Source organism: Heptranchias perlo, chromosome 28 (genome assembly GCF_035084215.1).
Source record: "Heptranchias perlo isolate sHepPer1 chromosome 28, sHepPer1.hap1, whole genome shotgun sequence".
Taxonomy (NCBI): domain Eukaryota; kingdom Metazoa; phylum Chordata; class Chondrichthyes; order Hexanchiformes; family Hexanchidae; genus Heptranchias; species Heptranchias perlo.
Genome location: NC_090352.1, coordinates 40,438,095 through 40,453,382, shown reverse-complemented (window position 1 = coordinate 40,453,382; position 15,288 = coordinate 40,438,095). Strand labels below are relative to the sequence as shown.

The window sequence follows — 15,288 nt, the reverse complement described above, 5'->3', positions numbered from 1 at the left end:
GTAGCTCAGTGGGTGGATGTGCTAGTTGCACAGTGTGGACTGACACACACACACACACACACACACACACAGGCCCCATATAGGTCCCAAGCTCTGCCATCGGACAGTGCTGATCCAGTCAGGGTGGTGGGCGTATCATCAACAGCCCCTAGAAAGATTAGCCAGCATTCTACTCCGATCGGGGTGGGGGACAGAAGCTCAGACCACTGCTGCTGATAAAACTGATGGGTGGGGGTTGGAGGAGGAGGAGTAAAGGGAGCAATGTGAATTGGGGTGGGAATGGTGGTGCAGTGTTATAGAGGGAGAGTGGGGCTGTACAGGTCCAACTATAGACTGTCTCAGTAGGCGGGCGCTGAGAGGGCCTGAGGTTACCGAGGCTTTGGGTGATATTCTGGGGCTGCGCTGAAGAGGAGTAGACGGTATTGCTGCTGCTTATTGCTTTTTCCGCCTTCCGCAGGGGCTCGTACACTTTCCAACGGGCAGACACCAGCACCTTCGACGTTTCCATCCCGTCCTTTTCTCTCGAGAGCAGTACTGAGGACGATGGGCCCTTCGCTTCCCTGGTCTGAATATTTGGCTCTAGCAATTGGTCGAGTAACTAAACACAGTCTGCACGCAGGATACGGCCTCACACCAGAGCAGAGGTAGACCATCCCGAGAGACAGTGCTGGGGCACACCACCATCCCACACACAGGAACACATCATAACTAGTTATGCATGGACCTTTAAACACAAGCACACTCAGTGTTGGGTTCTATTGTGAGGGTTTATATCCGTGGGGCTGCGGTTGTCTGTGAGATGCTGTCGCATTTGTCTGACATCGCGAAGCTGTTGTTGATTAACCAGCTCTAACCAGACTCATCCTGATTCATTTGACCTTGTTTGTAATGTGCTCCAAGTGTTTGGGTTCACAGTGTGGGGGCAGTGATGTGGGGGTACTGACTGTACCTCAGTGTTAGAACCTTTGAAAAGCAGACTCCATACTTTAACAAATCAGTAATTGTGTTCCAACTCTCCGTGTGAACTCTAAATCTTGTGTGGAACAGTGCTGTGTACTTTTTCCCCCCTTGCTAGGGTTTTAATAAAGTCTGTACAGTGCCTGTGTGGACCAAGTCTGTACAGAACAGTGGCTGCACTTGAGGTGATGACAGCTGTTACTGGGAGCTCAGTACCGTTTGACAGTGGGTGCGTGACATCAGTGACAAACACCCAGCAGGACAGTTCTAGATTTGTTCCTTCAAACTTGGGTTGTGACTGGAGTCAGCATTTTGAAATTGATAAAATTGAGGTACATTACTGGTGGGTACAGGTCTGCCTCTGCATAACACTGGGGTACAGGTCTGTCTCTGTATAACACTGGTACGGTACAGGTCTGTCTCTGTATAACACTGGTACGGTACAGGTCTGTCTCTGTATAACACTGGTACGGTACAGGTCTGTCTCTGTATAACACTGGTACGGTACAGGTCTGTCTCTGTATAACACTGGTACGGTACAGGTCTGTCTCTGTATAACACTGGTACGGTACAGGTCTGTCTCTGTATAACACTGGTACGGTACAGGTCTGTCTCTGTATAACACTGGTACGGTACAGGTCTGTCTCTGTATAACACTGGGGTACAGTACTAGTGTGATTCGAGTGTACAATACTTGTATTAAATGATTAAATCGCCTCAGTAGCATCACTGGGGCTGGGCAGTTGACTGTAACTCAGGCCAGTTTGGTGCACATGTCACTGACCAGTCCTTTTGGGAATCTGCTGGTTTAGATGTTGTGATGATCGATCCCTCACTGTGCTGAGGTAATGCTCCATTAATGGGCAGTAAATGCAGCATCTGATGTATTGAGTCACATGGAGTGGCTGGGTTCCAGGTTTGAAGCTGTGGAGTAGGGATGCTCCAGCTCATTGCCCCTGGGTTAGGAATAGGAGAATCAACCAGGAGTCCTGCTCCTGATCGTTATGTAGTGACCCCCTACGTACGTGTGTGTGTGTGTGTGTGTGTGTACATTGGCTGAGGACAGGGTTGACCTAATTGTGATGCCTCACAAGGTTGAATATGTAGTCATGTCTGGACTCGCACCTGAAGAATAGCCACTTGGGTGAGGTATAATAAATGTTGTACTCTGCATTCTGAGTCTGCGTTAGATCGTGCCTGGGGATGCAGGCTGCCATTGTGGGGTGTTTCAGGTGTGCTGCAGTAGCTGTATTGCTCTCTGGCGATATTGCTGGTTACTCCGTGCGTGTTTATCTTTCAAAACTTGTTGAGCCTGTATGTGCCAAGCTGCTGCAGATGTTCAATGACAGGTTTAAATAAAGATTTTTTTTTGTCAAATAACGTTTCCCTTATTTTAATCCAGTAATATTTTTGTACGGGTTTAATGTGGAATCGAAGCCCTCCACACAGAGCGCCCTGTTCCTGGAGAACTGCGATGAAGGGGTACCACAGGGTCCCACCGAGGTTAAACGGAGCAGGAGGGAAGGCCAGCAAAGCAGTGGTTCAGCAATGCCGAGCCGGGCTTGTAAAAGCCGGTGGAGAGCAGGGCCGGTGGAGAGCAGGGCCGGCACAGCACTGAGCCACACAGGCAGTGTTTTGATTCTCAAGTCGTTGTTGTTAGTTGATGTGGGCCCTGCGGGGCTATTGCCTGTTCACTACAGTCGCCCCCTGAGCCCGGGAGGCTCACATTACTCACCATGTCCTACTTTCATCTCCTTTGCAGGGGAACGTTCCGCTTCGAGAGGACGGATGGTTCCCAGCTTGATGTCCGCATTCCGCCATTCTCCCTCGAGAGCAATAAAGATGACAAGGCTCCCCCTGCTGGGTACAGCTGGTAGAGCGGCGCATGCTGTGACCCTGGGCTGCAAGGGGGAAGATTCTGCCTGGAACTTTGGGGGGGAAATCGAAGGGGAAAGTCTTCCATTGCCGGCCCTTTGCAGATGTCCTGGATTCGCTGTTTAACCACTGGTTATATTACGTCTGTTTTGCTGAAAAAATAGGTTTGAAAGTGGAACGCTAGCACTGGATGATGCTCATATCGTTTAAGGAGGAAACGGAAAGGATATTGGGCGGGAGGGGAATGGGGTTTGTGATCGGAGAGCGTTGGGAGGGGGAACAGGGTTCGGGTTCAGAGAACGTTGTCTGTCTTTTCAAACGTTTTTTCCACCAAATTTTGATTTTCGATTATGTTTAAAAAAAAAAGGCCGAGCAATGGGGCAGAGCAGGCTGGACTCTGGCCACCTGGGGCAGGCTGGACTCCGGCCGTCTGGACTCCGGCCACCTGGGGCAGGCTGGACTCTGGCCGTCTGAGGCTGACCGATCAGGGCCGAGTGGTGTCTGTCCTGCCTCTGGTCTCTTCCCCTGTGAGTTATTATAGATCAACAATATCTGCCAGTGTGTTAATGTGACGGGAAGATTAAATGAAATGAAAGGGTTAAAGTTGGACTTCCAGCCTTTCAATCAGAGGGAAAACGCACTGGATTTTATGCTGGAATGAATCACTCCCCTTGCTCGAAGACTGAGGCTCGCTGTTATCTCCTCTCCCAAACGCACCTTATCACCTCTCCCAAATGTCTCAAAATGCTTCACATACATTGTTACCTGGAAGTGCAGTCATTGTTATGTAGAGAAACGCAGCAGTCAGTATGTACACAGCAAGATCCCACAAACAGCAATGAGATGGATGACCAGTTAATCTGTTTATGTTGATGTTGATGTTGGTTGAGGGAGGATTGTTGGCCGGGACACCGGGGAGAACTCCTCTGCTGTTCTTTGAAATAGTGCTGTGCAACCTTTAACATTCACAGGGAGAGTGGGCAGGGGGTAGAGTAGTGGGACCTGTCCTAACACTTGTTAACGGTAACTCGCAGTGGTTATTTCAGTTCAAGTTGCATTGTCTCTGTGCCTGTTGTATGAATGGGAGGGAGAGAGTGGAACAGTGTGGGCCCAGGTTATTCCACTAGTCAGGAAGGTGGAATAAAATGGGGTCAGACTGGGGCAGTAGTTGCTGTTCCTACTCGATCGCCCTGGGGGGGTGGGGGTCCCCCGGTGATCGCCCTGGGGGTGGGGGTCCCCCGGTGATCGCCCTGGGGTGGGGGTGGGGGTCCCCCGGTGATCGCCCTGGGGTGGGGGTCCCCCGGTGATCGCCCTGGGGTGGGGTGGGGTGGGGTGTCCCCCGGTGATCGCCCTGGGGTGGGGTGGGGTGTCCCCCGGTGATCGCCCTGGGGTGGGGTGGGGTGGGGGTGGGGGTGGGGTGTCCCCCGGTGATCGCCCTGGGGTGGGGGGTGGGGGTCCCCCGGTGATCGCCCTGGGGTGGGGGTGGGGTGTCCCCCGGTGATCGCCCTGGGGTGGGGGTGGGGTGTCCCCCGGTGATCGCCCTGGGGTGGGGGTGGGGTGTCCCCCGGTGATCGCCCTGGGGTTGGGGTGGGGTGTCCCCCGGTGATCGCCCTGGGGTGGGGTGGGGGGGGGGGGTGTCCCCAGGGGATCGCCCTGGGGGGGGTGTCCCCAGGGGATCGCCCTGGGGGGGGTGTCCCCAGGGGATCGCCCTGGGGGGGGTGTCCCCAGGGGATCGCCCTGGGGGGGGTGTCCCCAGGGGATCGCCCTGGGGGGGGTGTCCCCAGGGGATCGCCCTGGGGGGGGGGTCCCCCGGGGATCGCCCTGGGGGGGGGGTCCCCCGGGGATCGCCCTGGGGGGGGGGTCCCCCGGGGATCGCCCTGGGGGGGCTATTGTTTCTAAATTGCTGTCAGAATTTGCCACTAACAGTTCCCACTATTTCACCTGTCTGTGATCAGAGTTCCTAATGCACAGACTGCAATGCTCCTTTCGCTGTGGTCTGTCTATAAGGGGTGGGTGGGGGGCATTAGCTGGATATAATCCAGAATATATGGCCCATGAAATAAAAATTGTATAAGACAGAACATTTTTTTTTGCAGAACAGGACAGGAGCTGTGAGCTCAGTATTTACAGTGAACAGATCACACAATGAGACGCATCAATCACATTTCACAGAACTTAAATAAAGGGGCAATGAGGCAGCTTGTCATTTAACAGGTTACTTTTAAACACCTCTGGAGACAGAAATCCAGGCTTGGGAGGGAGGGGATAGAATCAAGTCAGTATCACATTCATTTACTCACTGAGGGAGAGGTGTTGTGAGAATTTTGGTTTAATAGCGCTCTCCTCTTAAAGAGGGAGTACTTGCAGTGGTGATTTTGATTAGGTTTAGATCTGGCTTTAGTGCCGCTCGAAGAATCATATAGGAGGCCATTTGGCCCATCATGACCAAGAAATTGATAGAGGGAGAAATTGAATCTGAGAGTAAACTAGCAAGGAATATAAAAACATTTTTTTTATTCATTCATGGGATGTGGGCGTCGCTGGTGAGGCCGGCATTTATTGCCCATCCCTAATTGCCCTTGAGAAGGTGGTGGTGAGCCGCCTTCTTGAACCGCTGCAGTCTGTGTGGTGAAGCTTCTCCCACAGTGCTGTTAGAGCTTCTAACAGATTGTAAGAGCTTCTACAAGTGTGTAAAAAGGAAGAGATTAGTGAAAGTAAACGTGGGTCCCTAAGAGGCAGAGACAAGAGAAATTATAATGGGGAATAAGGAAATGGCAGAGACATTAAATATTTTGTATCTTTCTTCACAGTAGAAGACACAAAAAACATACCGGAAATATGGGGAACCAAGGGTCTAATGAGAGTGAGGAATTTAAAGTAATTAAGATTAGCAAAGAAAAAGTTCTGGAGAAATTAATGGGACTAAAAGCCAACAAATCCCCTGGACCCTCTCCTAGTGTTAAAAGAGGTGGCTGCAGAGATAGTGGATGCATTGGTTTTGATCTTCCAGAATTCCCTAGATTCTAGAACGGTCCCTGTGGATTGGAAGGTAACAAATGTAACGCTGCTGTTCAAGAAAGGAGGGAGAGAGAAAACAGGGAACTACAATTAGCCTGACATGATTAGGCAGAGTCAACACGGCTTTATGAAAGAGAAATAGTGTTTGACAAATTTATTATTTTGAAGATGTTACTAGCAGGATAGATAAGGGCAAACCAGTAGATGTAGTATATTTGGATTTTCAAAAGGCATTCGATAAGGTGCCATGCAAGAGGTTGTTACACAAGATTAGGGTTCATGGGATTGGGGGTAATATATTAGCATAGATAGAGGATTGATTAACAGACAGAAAAGAGAGTAGGGATAAACAGGTCATTTTTGGGTTGTCAGGCTGTAACTAGTGGGGTGCTGCAAGGATCAGTGCTTGGGCCTCAGCTATTTACAATCTATATTAAAGACTTTGATGAAGGGACCGAGTGTAATGTATCCAAGTTTGCTGACAATACAAAGCTAGGTGGGAAAGTAAGCTGTGAGGAGGACACAAAGAGGCTGCAGAAGGATATAGACAGGTTAAGTGAGTGGGCAAGAAGGTGGCAGATGGAGTATAATGTGGGGAAAAATGAGGTTATTCACTTTGGTAGGAAAAATAGAAAAACAGAATATTTTTTTAAAGGTGAGAGACTAAGAAATGTTGGTGTTCAGAGGGATTTGGGTGTCCTTGTACATGAAACACAAAGTTAGCATGCAGGTACAGTAAGCAATTAGGAAGGCAAATGGTATGTTAGCCTTTATTGCAAAGAGTATGGAGTATAAATGTAAGGAATTCCTGCTACAATTGTACAAGGCTCTGGTGAGACCACACCTGGAGTACTGTGTACAGTTTTGGTCTCCTTACCTAAGGAAGGATATACTTGCCTTAGAGGCGGTGCAATGAAGGTTCACTAGATTGATTCCTGGGATGTGAGGGTTGTTCTGAGATTGAGTAGAATGGGCCTGTATTCTCTGGAGTTTAGAAGAATGAGAGGTGATGTCATTGAAATATATAACATTTTAAAAGGGCTTGACAGGGTAGATGCTGAGAGGCTGTTTCCCCTGGCTGGAGAGTGGAGAGTCTGGAACTAGGGGGGGCATAGTCTCAGGATAAGGGGTCGGCCATTCAGGACTGAGATGAGAAATTTCTTCACTCAGAGGGTTGTGAATCTTTGGAATTCTCTACCCCAGAGGGCTGTAGATGCTCAGTCATTGAGTATATTCAAGGCTGAGATTGATAGATTTTTGGACTCTAAGGGAATTAAGGGATATGGGGATCGGGCAGGAAAGTGGAGTTGAGGTCAAAAATCAGCCATGATCTGATTGAATGGCGGAGCAGGCTCGAGGGGCCGAATGGCCTACTCCTGCTCCTATTTCTTATGTTCTTATTGTGCCTGTGCTGGCTCTTTGAAAGAACTGTCCAATTAGTCCCATCCCCCTGCTCTTTCCCCGTAGCCCTGCAAATTTTCCCTTTTTAAGTATTTATTCAAATCCCTTTTGAAAGTTACTATTGAATCTGCTTCCACCGCCCTTTCAGGCAGCGCATTCCAGATCAGAACAACTGGCTGCGTTAAAAAAAAGTATTGTGGATGGAATTGTGGCCTTGCACTGGGCTGAACTGTGATCCCACCGAGACCCAGCAGAGGCCTCACTGAGTGAGTGAGTGACTGGGGAGAGCTGGAGGATTTTCCTGAACTTGTATCAGGAGATTGTTTCCAGTGAGTGAGGTGCCAGGAATGTGCCCAGCAGGCAGCAGCAGAGACTGCTGGAAGATTGGCACAGTGGGGGAATGTGCTGCTTTTCCTGGTAGCAGCAGGTGAGTTAATCTAGTTTGAGGTTCAGACCCAGAGTTAACCAGTGAATGGGCAGGACTCATCTGCTCCAAATACTTCGAGAAACTCTCCCTCTGCCCTCCCACCCTCGGACTGATCGGTTGTTGCGCTAGTCTGTGTTTAATTATTAATCTAGTTAATAATCGCTCTCAGATGGTGCTGGGCGAGGCTTGTCCTTAAAATCATACGTTCCAGAATGATGCAGAATGTTCCAGCAGTTTCCAACGACAGAGTTCAACCTGTCTCCTGGTTAACCCTCTGAGTTCTGGTATACTTCCAGTCTGTCTCCAACCCCCAGCCCCAGCGCAGCGACCCCCCGCGCCGAGCCCCAGCGCAGCGACCTCCCCCCGCCGAGCCCCAGCGCAGCGACCTCCCCCCGCCGAGCCCCAGCGCAGCGACCCCCCCCCGCCGAGCCCCAGCGCAGCGACCCCCACCCCTGCCGAGCCCCAGCGCAGCGACCCCCACCCCCGCCGAGCCCCAGCGCAGCGACCCCCACCCCCGCCGAGCCCCAGCGCAGCGACCCCCCCACACCCGCCGAGCCCCAGCGCAGCGACCCCCCCAGCCGAGCCCCAGCCATCTCTTTTCTAGGAGGTGACGTACTATTGGTCGCACGGTTCAAACACTGAGCGCCAGCAATGATGGAGAAATATGCAGTGGGGAAAGTGATTGTGGTCCTCCCTAGCTCGGTGAGTGATTGCACTGCACTGTCTGCTCACTCACTGGGATGGAAGGTCACAGGTTCCATCCCTGGTCTGTGCAGAGTTACCTGATCTCAGTTGAAGAGGTGCCCTGGGATAGAATCAGCCAGAGTTCCTGCCCCTAAATCCCAATCAGTGTTCCCTGCTGGAAAGTGTGTGTGTGTGTGGACATTGGGTGGGCCAGGAATTGGCTGTCATACTATTGCTCCCAGGTCCAGTACAAAGACAGACTTGCATTTATATAGTGCCTTTCACAACTTCAGGATGTCCCAAAGCGCTTTACAGCCAATGAAGTACTTTTGAAGTGCGGTCACTGTTGTAATGTAGGAAATGCGGCAGCCAATTTGCGCACAGCAAGATCCCACAAACAGCAATGCGATAATGACCAGATAATCTGTCTTTTAGTGATGTTGGTTGAGGGGTAAGTATTGGCCCAAGAGTCCCCTGCTCTTCTTCGAAATAGTGTCATTGGATCTTTTATGTCCACTTGAGAGGGCAGACGGGGCCTTGGTTTACTGTCGCATCCGAAAGCCGGCAGCTCTGACAGTGCGGCGCTCCCTCAGTACCGACCCTCCGACAGTGCGGCGCTCCCTCAGTACCGACCCTCCGACAGTGCGGCGCTCCCTCAGTACCGACCCTCCGACAGTGCGGCGCTCCCTCAGTACCGACCCTCCGACAGTGCGGCGCTCCCTCAGTACCGACCCTCCGACAGTGCGGCGCTCCCTCAGTACCGACCCTCCGACAGTGCGGCGCTCCCTCAGTACCGACCCTCCGACAGTGCGGCGCTCCCTCAGTACCGACCCTCCGACAGTGCGGCGCTCCCTCAGTACCGACCCTCCGACAGTGCGGCGCTCCCTCAGTACCGACCCTCCGACAGTGCGGCGCTCCCTCAGTACCGACCCTCCGACAGTGCGGCGCTCCCTCAGTACCGACCCTCCGACAGTGCGGCGCTCCCTCAGTACCGACCCTCCGACAGTGCGGCGCTCCCTCAGTACCGACCCTCCGACAGTGCGGCGCTCCCTCAGTACCGACCCTCCGACAGTGCGGCGCTCCCTCAGTACCGACCCTCCGACAGTGCGGCGCTCCCTCAGTACCGACCCTCCGACAGTGCGGCGCTCCCTCAGTACCGACCCTCCGACAGTGCGGCGCTCCCTCAGTACCGACCCTCCGACAGTGCGGCGCTCCCTCAGTACCGACCCTCCGACAGTGCGGCGCTCCCTCAGTACCGACCCTCCGACAGTGCGGCGCTCCCTCAGTACCGACCCTCCGACAGTGCGGCGCTCCCTCAGTACCGACCCTCCGACAGTGCGGCGCTCCCTCAGTACCGACCCTCCGACAGTGCGGCGCTCCCTCAGTACCGACCCTCCGACAGTGCGGCGCTCCCTCAGTACCGACCCTCCGACAGTGCGGCGCTCCCTCAGTACCGACCCTCCGACAGTGCGGCGCTCCCTCAGTACCGACCCTCCGACAGTGCGGCGCTCCCTCAGTACCGACCCTCCGACAGTGCGGCGCTCCCTCAGTACCGACCCTCCGACAGTGCGGCGCTCCCTCAGTACCGACCCTCCGACAGTGCGGCGCTCCCTCAGTACCGACCCTCCGACAGTGCGGCGCTCCCTCAGTACCGACCCTCCGACAGTGCGGCGCTCCCTCAGTACCGACCCTCCGACAGTGCGGCGCTCCCTCAGTACCGACCCTCCGACAGTGCGGCGCTCCCTCAGTACCGACCCTCCGACAGTGCGGCGCTCCCTCAGTACCGACCCTCCGACAGTGCGGCGCTCCCTCAGTACCGACCCTCCGACAGTGCGGCGCTCCCTCAGTACCGACCCTCCGACAGTGCGGCGCTCCCTCAGTACCGACCCTCCGACAGTGCGGCGCTCCCTCAGTACCGACCCTCCGACAGTGCGGCGCTCCCTCAGTACCGACCCTCCGACAGTGCGGCGCTCCCTCAGTACCGACCCTCCGACAGTGCGGCGCTCCCTCAGTACCGACCCTCCGACAGTGCGGCGCTCCCTCAGTACCGACCCTCCGACAGTGCGGCGCTCCCTCAGTACCGACCCTCCGACAGTGCGGCGCTCCCTCAGTACCGACCCTCCGACAGTGCGGCGCTCCCTCAGTACCGACCCTCCGACAGTGCGGCGCTCCCTCAGTACCGACCCTCCGACAGTGCGGCGCTCCCTCAGTACCGACCCTCCGACAGTGCGGCGCTCCCTCAGTACCGACCCTCCGACAGTGCGGCGCTCCCTCAGTACCGACCCTCCGACAGTGCGGCGCTCCCTCAGTACCGACCCTCCGACAGTGCGGCGCTCCCTCAGTACCGACCCTCCGACAGTGCGGCGCTCCCTCAGTACCGACCCTCCGACAGTGCGGCGCTCCCTCAGTACCGACCCTCCGACAGTGCGGCGCTCCCTCAGTACCGACCCTCCGACAGTGCGGCGCTCCCTCAGTACCGACCCTCCGACAGTGCGGCGCTCCCTCAGTACCGACCCTCCGACAGTGCGGCGCTCCCTCAGTACCGACCCTCCGACAGTGCGGCGCTCCCTCAGTACCGACCCTCCGACAGTGCGGCGCTCCCTCAGTACTGGCACTGGGAATGTCGGCTAACATTTTGTGCTCAAGTCTCTGGAGTGGGTACAGAGGGTGCTTGGCACGACTGGAACTGACACCCGCCTGCTCGCAGAGTTTGTGCCATTAAGAGGAGGGCAAGGAACCTACAAGAGCATTGCTTCATTTCCGTGAATTATTGGCCATGAGCGAGGCAGAAGCTGTTTCAGATTTTAAAGGGTTAAGCCTGACATGCAAAGGCTTCACTGACTTTGCCATCTCCTGCTTGCTGCTCCTATAACAGGATACATGTCGATTGATACGACCTCCATCTGACGCTCTGCTACCTCCCAGGCTGGGCCCGCCACCAGATGCTGAGCAGACTTTGATGATGTATCCGTGCTATAAACAGCTGACTTACCCCGAGGGCTGGCTCGTGTTGGAGCCTGTGGTAATTCCTAATGATTCCAGGCACCATGGCACATCCTGGGAATCACAGCTGCGTCTGGTTATGCGTCTAGTGTCAGAACATTATTAATAGTTTTGGGTTCTGGATTTCCTTCAGGTCAGGTCTGTTCCAGTCTGAGTTTTATGGCTGGAACTTTCATCTTCAGCTGACGATAAATCCAAACTTCTATTTTCACTTGAAACATATTGATAAAGGCATAAAGGCATTTCTATCGCGCCTTTCATGACCTCAGGACGTCCCAAAGCGCTTTACAGCCAATGAGGTACTTTTGAAGTGTAGTCACTGTTGTAATGTAGGAAATGTGGCAGCCAATTAGCACACAGCAAGATCCCACAAACTCCCTTGCTCTACTTCGAAATAGTGGCTGTGGGATTTTTTACACCCACCTGAGAGGGCAGACGGGGCCTCGGTTTAACGTCTCATCCGACAGAGGGCACCTCCGACGGTGCTGCACTCCCTCAGTACTGACCCTCCGACAGTGCTGCACTCCCTCAGTACTGACCCTCCGACAGTGCGGCGCTCCCTCGGTACTGACCCTCCGACGGTGCGGCGCTCCCTCAGTACTGCCCCTCCGACAGTGCGGCGCTCCCTCAGTACTGCCCCTCCGACAGTGCGGCGCTCCCTCAGTACTGACCCTCCGACAGTGCGGCGCTCCCTCAGTACTGACCCTCCGACAGTGCAGCGCTCCCTCAGTACCGACCCTCCGACAGTGCAGCGCTCCCTCAGTACCGACCCTCCGACAGTGCAGCGCTCCCTCAGTACTGCACTGTAATCTCAGCCTAGATTTTTGTGCTCAAGTCTGTGCAGTAGGACGTGAACCCAGGACTTCCTGACTCAGGTGAGAGGGCTCCCCACTGAGCCACGGCTGATACCTAGGCATAAAAATATATCTTGCACCAGGCCTGTGTAATCACTACTGTATGGCTTACCTGTGTCTCGGTATCAATTCCTGTGCACGTACAGTACACCAGGTAAAAGGGAACGGTTCACTCCCGTCTGGTCCTGTATGGCCCGTGTATCTCACCTGGCTTTCTGTGAGACACTTTATCAAAAGCAACTTGGTCTTACATGAGTTCCCTTTTGTAAATCCTTCCAGTTTATATATCTCAATGACCCAACAACTTGTCCTTCAGTCGATTCTAGAATTTTCCTTGGTACCGATGTGAAACTGGCTGGATCTCCATTCTTCAGATAAGTGTCCAGAGAACAAATATTGGCAGCTATTTAACAGCAGGGGGCATCACTGTGGAGAAACTCCCACCCCGCCTCCCGTGAGAACCACTTACAGGCCAGAATCGCTGGGTCCGTGAGTGGGAATCCTTGCTCTCCCCAGCCCAGGGGGAGCTGGAGTCAACGAGCTGAACCAGCTCCCCAGTGAGAGTGGGAGATCTTCCTGTTCTATACAGCTCAGTGGTGAATCTACCAGTGGGCAGGATGGGGGAGCCCTGATACTTCAGCATTGCTATTTGTGTTCAGCTCCTAGCCTGACAGAGCCCGACAACATCCGACTCCAGGATAAAAAGAACCAGATATCCGTGGAAGTTAATTTATTTTACACCTTACTATATCTGGCACTATCAGTGCAAGCTCAATAAAGACATGGAAACTCTTTCACTGGGAGGGAGGAGGAGGGGGGAGGAGGGGGGAGGAGGAGGGGGGAGGAGGAGGGGGGAGGAGGAGGGAGGTGGAGGGGGGAGGAGGAGGGTGGAGGGGGGAGGAGGAGGGAGGGAGAGGGGGAGGGAGGAGGAGGGGGAGGAACACTCTAAATTGTCTCCCTCGGTTTACAGGCTGAACCTCACTGTCTGGTAGCACCCTGACCCTGACCATCTTTACTGTGCTACTTTCTGCTGGCTCTGTGCCTTTGGACGGACGATGCATCTTTGTGTGGGAGTGACCGAGGCAGACTCGCTAAGCACAAACAACAGACCCACAGAACTCTGTGTACTCTCTGACTCACAGTCATCTGTTGTTCCTGGACTCTGTCCATGGCAGCTACAAACAGTGTTCTGCAGCCTGGGAGGAGTAATATTAGCAAAACAAAACCCTCTCTCCTCTTGAACTCTACAAGGCTGTTCAATCGAACTCTTCAATGCTGGAAAGAACCTAGGAGATAACCAACTCCCAGCAACACTTGCAGGAGCTAAACTACTGTTTCAGACTCCCAGTCTCAAACCCAACCGGGCTCCCAAACCCGACTGTTCGCCCAAACCCGACCATTCACCCAAACCCAATCAAATCCAACGCAAACCCAACCGCACTCTCAAACCCAATCACACATCCAAACCCAACAAAACCCAACCGGGCTCCCAAACCCAATCAAACCCAACCGGGCTCCCAAACCCAATCAAACCCAACCGGGCTCCCAAACCCGACTGTTCGCCCAAACCCGACCATTCACCCAAACCCAATCAAATCCAACGCAAACCCAATCACACATCCAAACCCAACAAAACCCAACCGGGCTCCCAAACCCAATCAAACCCAACCGGGCTCCCAAACCCAATCAAACCCAACCGGGCTCCCAAACCCAACAAAACCCAACCGGGCTCCCAAACCCAATCACACTCCCAAACCCAACCTCACACCCAAACTCGACCTCACCCTAAAATGTAATCACACTGTCAAACTAACTTTAACCCACACTCATAGCCTTAAACACAACCACGTCATAATGTCCCCCCTAACCCTCGTCCCTAAACTTAATGTCATTTCTAACCTCAAACTCAGGCTCACCCGCATCCTATCAACTTCCACCAAACTCATCCTGTCCCTTCAACCAAACTCTCATTTTCATCCCAAATTATTGTTTGCCCCAAACTCAACTGGGTTGAGACAGTCTCAAATATATCGTGGGAATCTCAGCCAATGAAAGCAAAGACTTTCATCTCATTCGTCTGATTGGACAGACCGGAGATAGGATGGTTAATTTTCCATCTCCCTTGCTCATAGACTGTCCCATCCCTGTCACCACGACAATCAGCAAACACACCACAGAGCGGAGATCAAACCTGGGCCATTCTGGTTTTCCCAGTTCAACATCATGCCCTGTGGCAATGAGCCAGGTCCTCTTTGCTTCATTTGCTTCATTTGTGACAGGAGGTCAGTGCTCACATGTACGCTGACAGCACCCAGCTCCTCCTCTCTCAACCCCTCCCCTGCCTCTGTCCTGTCAGACTGCTTCTCTGACCCCGGTGTTGGATGAATCGCCATTTCCTCCAGTTCAGCATTAGGACGATCGAAGCAATTGTCTTTAACCCCGTCACAAATTCCATCCCCCTCCCTGTCCACTCTCTCAGGTTGAATGAGACTGTTCACAACCTCAATGTCCGATTTGACCCTGAGATGAGTTTCTGACCTCATATCCGCTCCATCACCAAGACCACCTACTTCCACCTCTGTAACATCACCTGTCTCCACCCCTGCCTCAGCTTATCTGCTGCTGAAGCCCTCACCCATACCTTTGTTATCTCCAGACTCAACTGTTCTCAGTCCCAAGCTCTGGAATTCCCTCCCTCAACCCCTCCATTTCTCCAACCCTCTCCTCCTTTACGATCCTCTGTAAAACCCACCTCTTTGACCAAGCTTTTGGTCGCCTTCCAATACCTTCACTGGGTGACTGGTTGTACCGTGGAACTCTGAAGGTGCCTGGTAAATGTGGGATTTGTCCCGGTTCCTCTCGTGTCATCGAGGGTTCATCTATTTGGCACATTTGGAACCGATCTCATTTCTTTACTGTTTTCATTGTTTCCAGAATCTTCTTGATTTGTTTTTACTTCCTTCTGCAGCAGGAGAAAGACTGTGGACTGGAGGTCCCTGAGACATTGCAGGAGCTGCCGAAAGCTTCACTGTCTGGACACTGAGAAATGCAAATAGATATAAAACCCTT

The 15,288-nt window shown here is 53.4% G+C and overlaps 2 protein-coding genes across 2 annotated transcripts in view; both read left to right on the top strand.

Annotated features, from left to right (window-relative positions):
• The window catches only part of poldip2 (polymerase (DNA-directed), delta interacting protein 2), a 28,415-nt gene extending 24,980 nt beyond the window's left edge, over positions 1-3,435 (top strand). Inside the window, exon 11 of the mRNA XM_067967902.1 lies at positions 2,720-3,435. Coding sequence (XP_067824003.1) covers positions 2,720-2,834 — 115 coding nt within the window. The 3' untranslated portion in view covers positions 2,835-3,435. The remainder of the gene's footprint in view (positions 1-2,719) is intronic.
• Positions 3,436-7,598: 4,163 nt separating this feature from the next.
• LOC137299239 (uncharacterized) lies at positions 7,599-14,015 on the top strand. Its single transcript, XM_067967901.1, has 3 exons — positions 7,599-7,678; positions 7,975-8,285; positions 13,471-14,015. The coding sequence occupies exons 1-3, from the start codon at positions 7,599-7,601 to the stop codon at positions 14,013-14,015; spliced, it is 936 nt and encodes a 311-aa protein (XP_067824002.1).
• The last annotated feature ends 1,273 nt before the right edge of the window (positions 14,016-15,288 follow it).

Bases quoted from the DNA above. Each gene is read 5' to 3' on its own strand.
- LOC137299239 (XM_067967901.1), top strand. From the start codon at position 7,599: ATGTGCCCAGCAGGCAGCAGCAGAGACTGCTGGAAGATTGGCACAGTG. The intron at 7,679-7,974 runs GTGAGTTAATCT...GTATACTTCCAG, and splicing joins GCTTTTCCTGGTAGCAGCAG to TCTGTCTCCAACCCCCAGCC. The intron at 8,286-13,470 runs GTGACGTACTAT...GAACTCTACAAG, and splicing joins AGCCATCTCTTTTCTAGGAG to GCTGTTCAATCGAACTCTTC.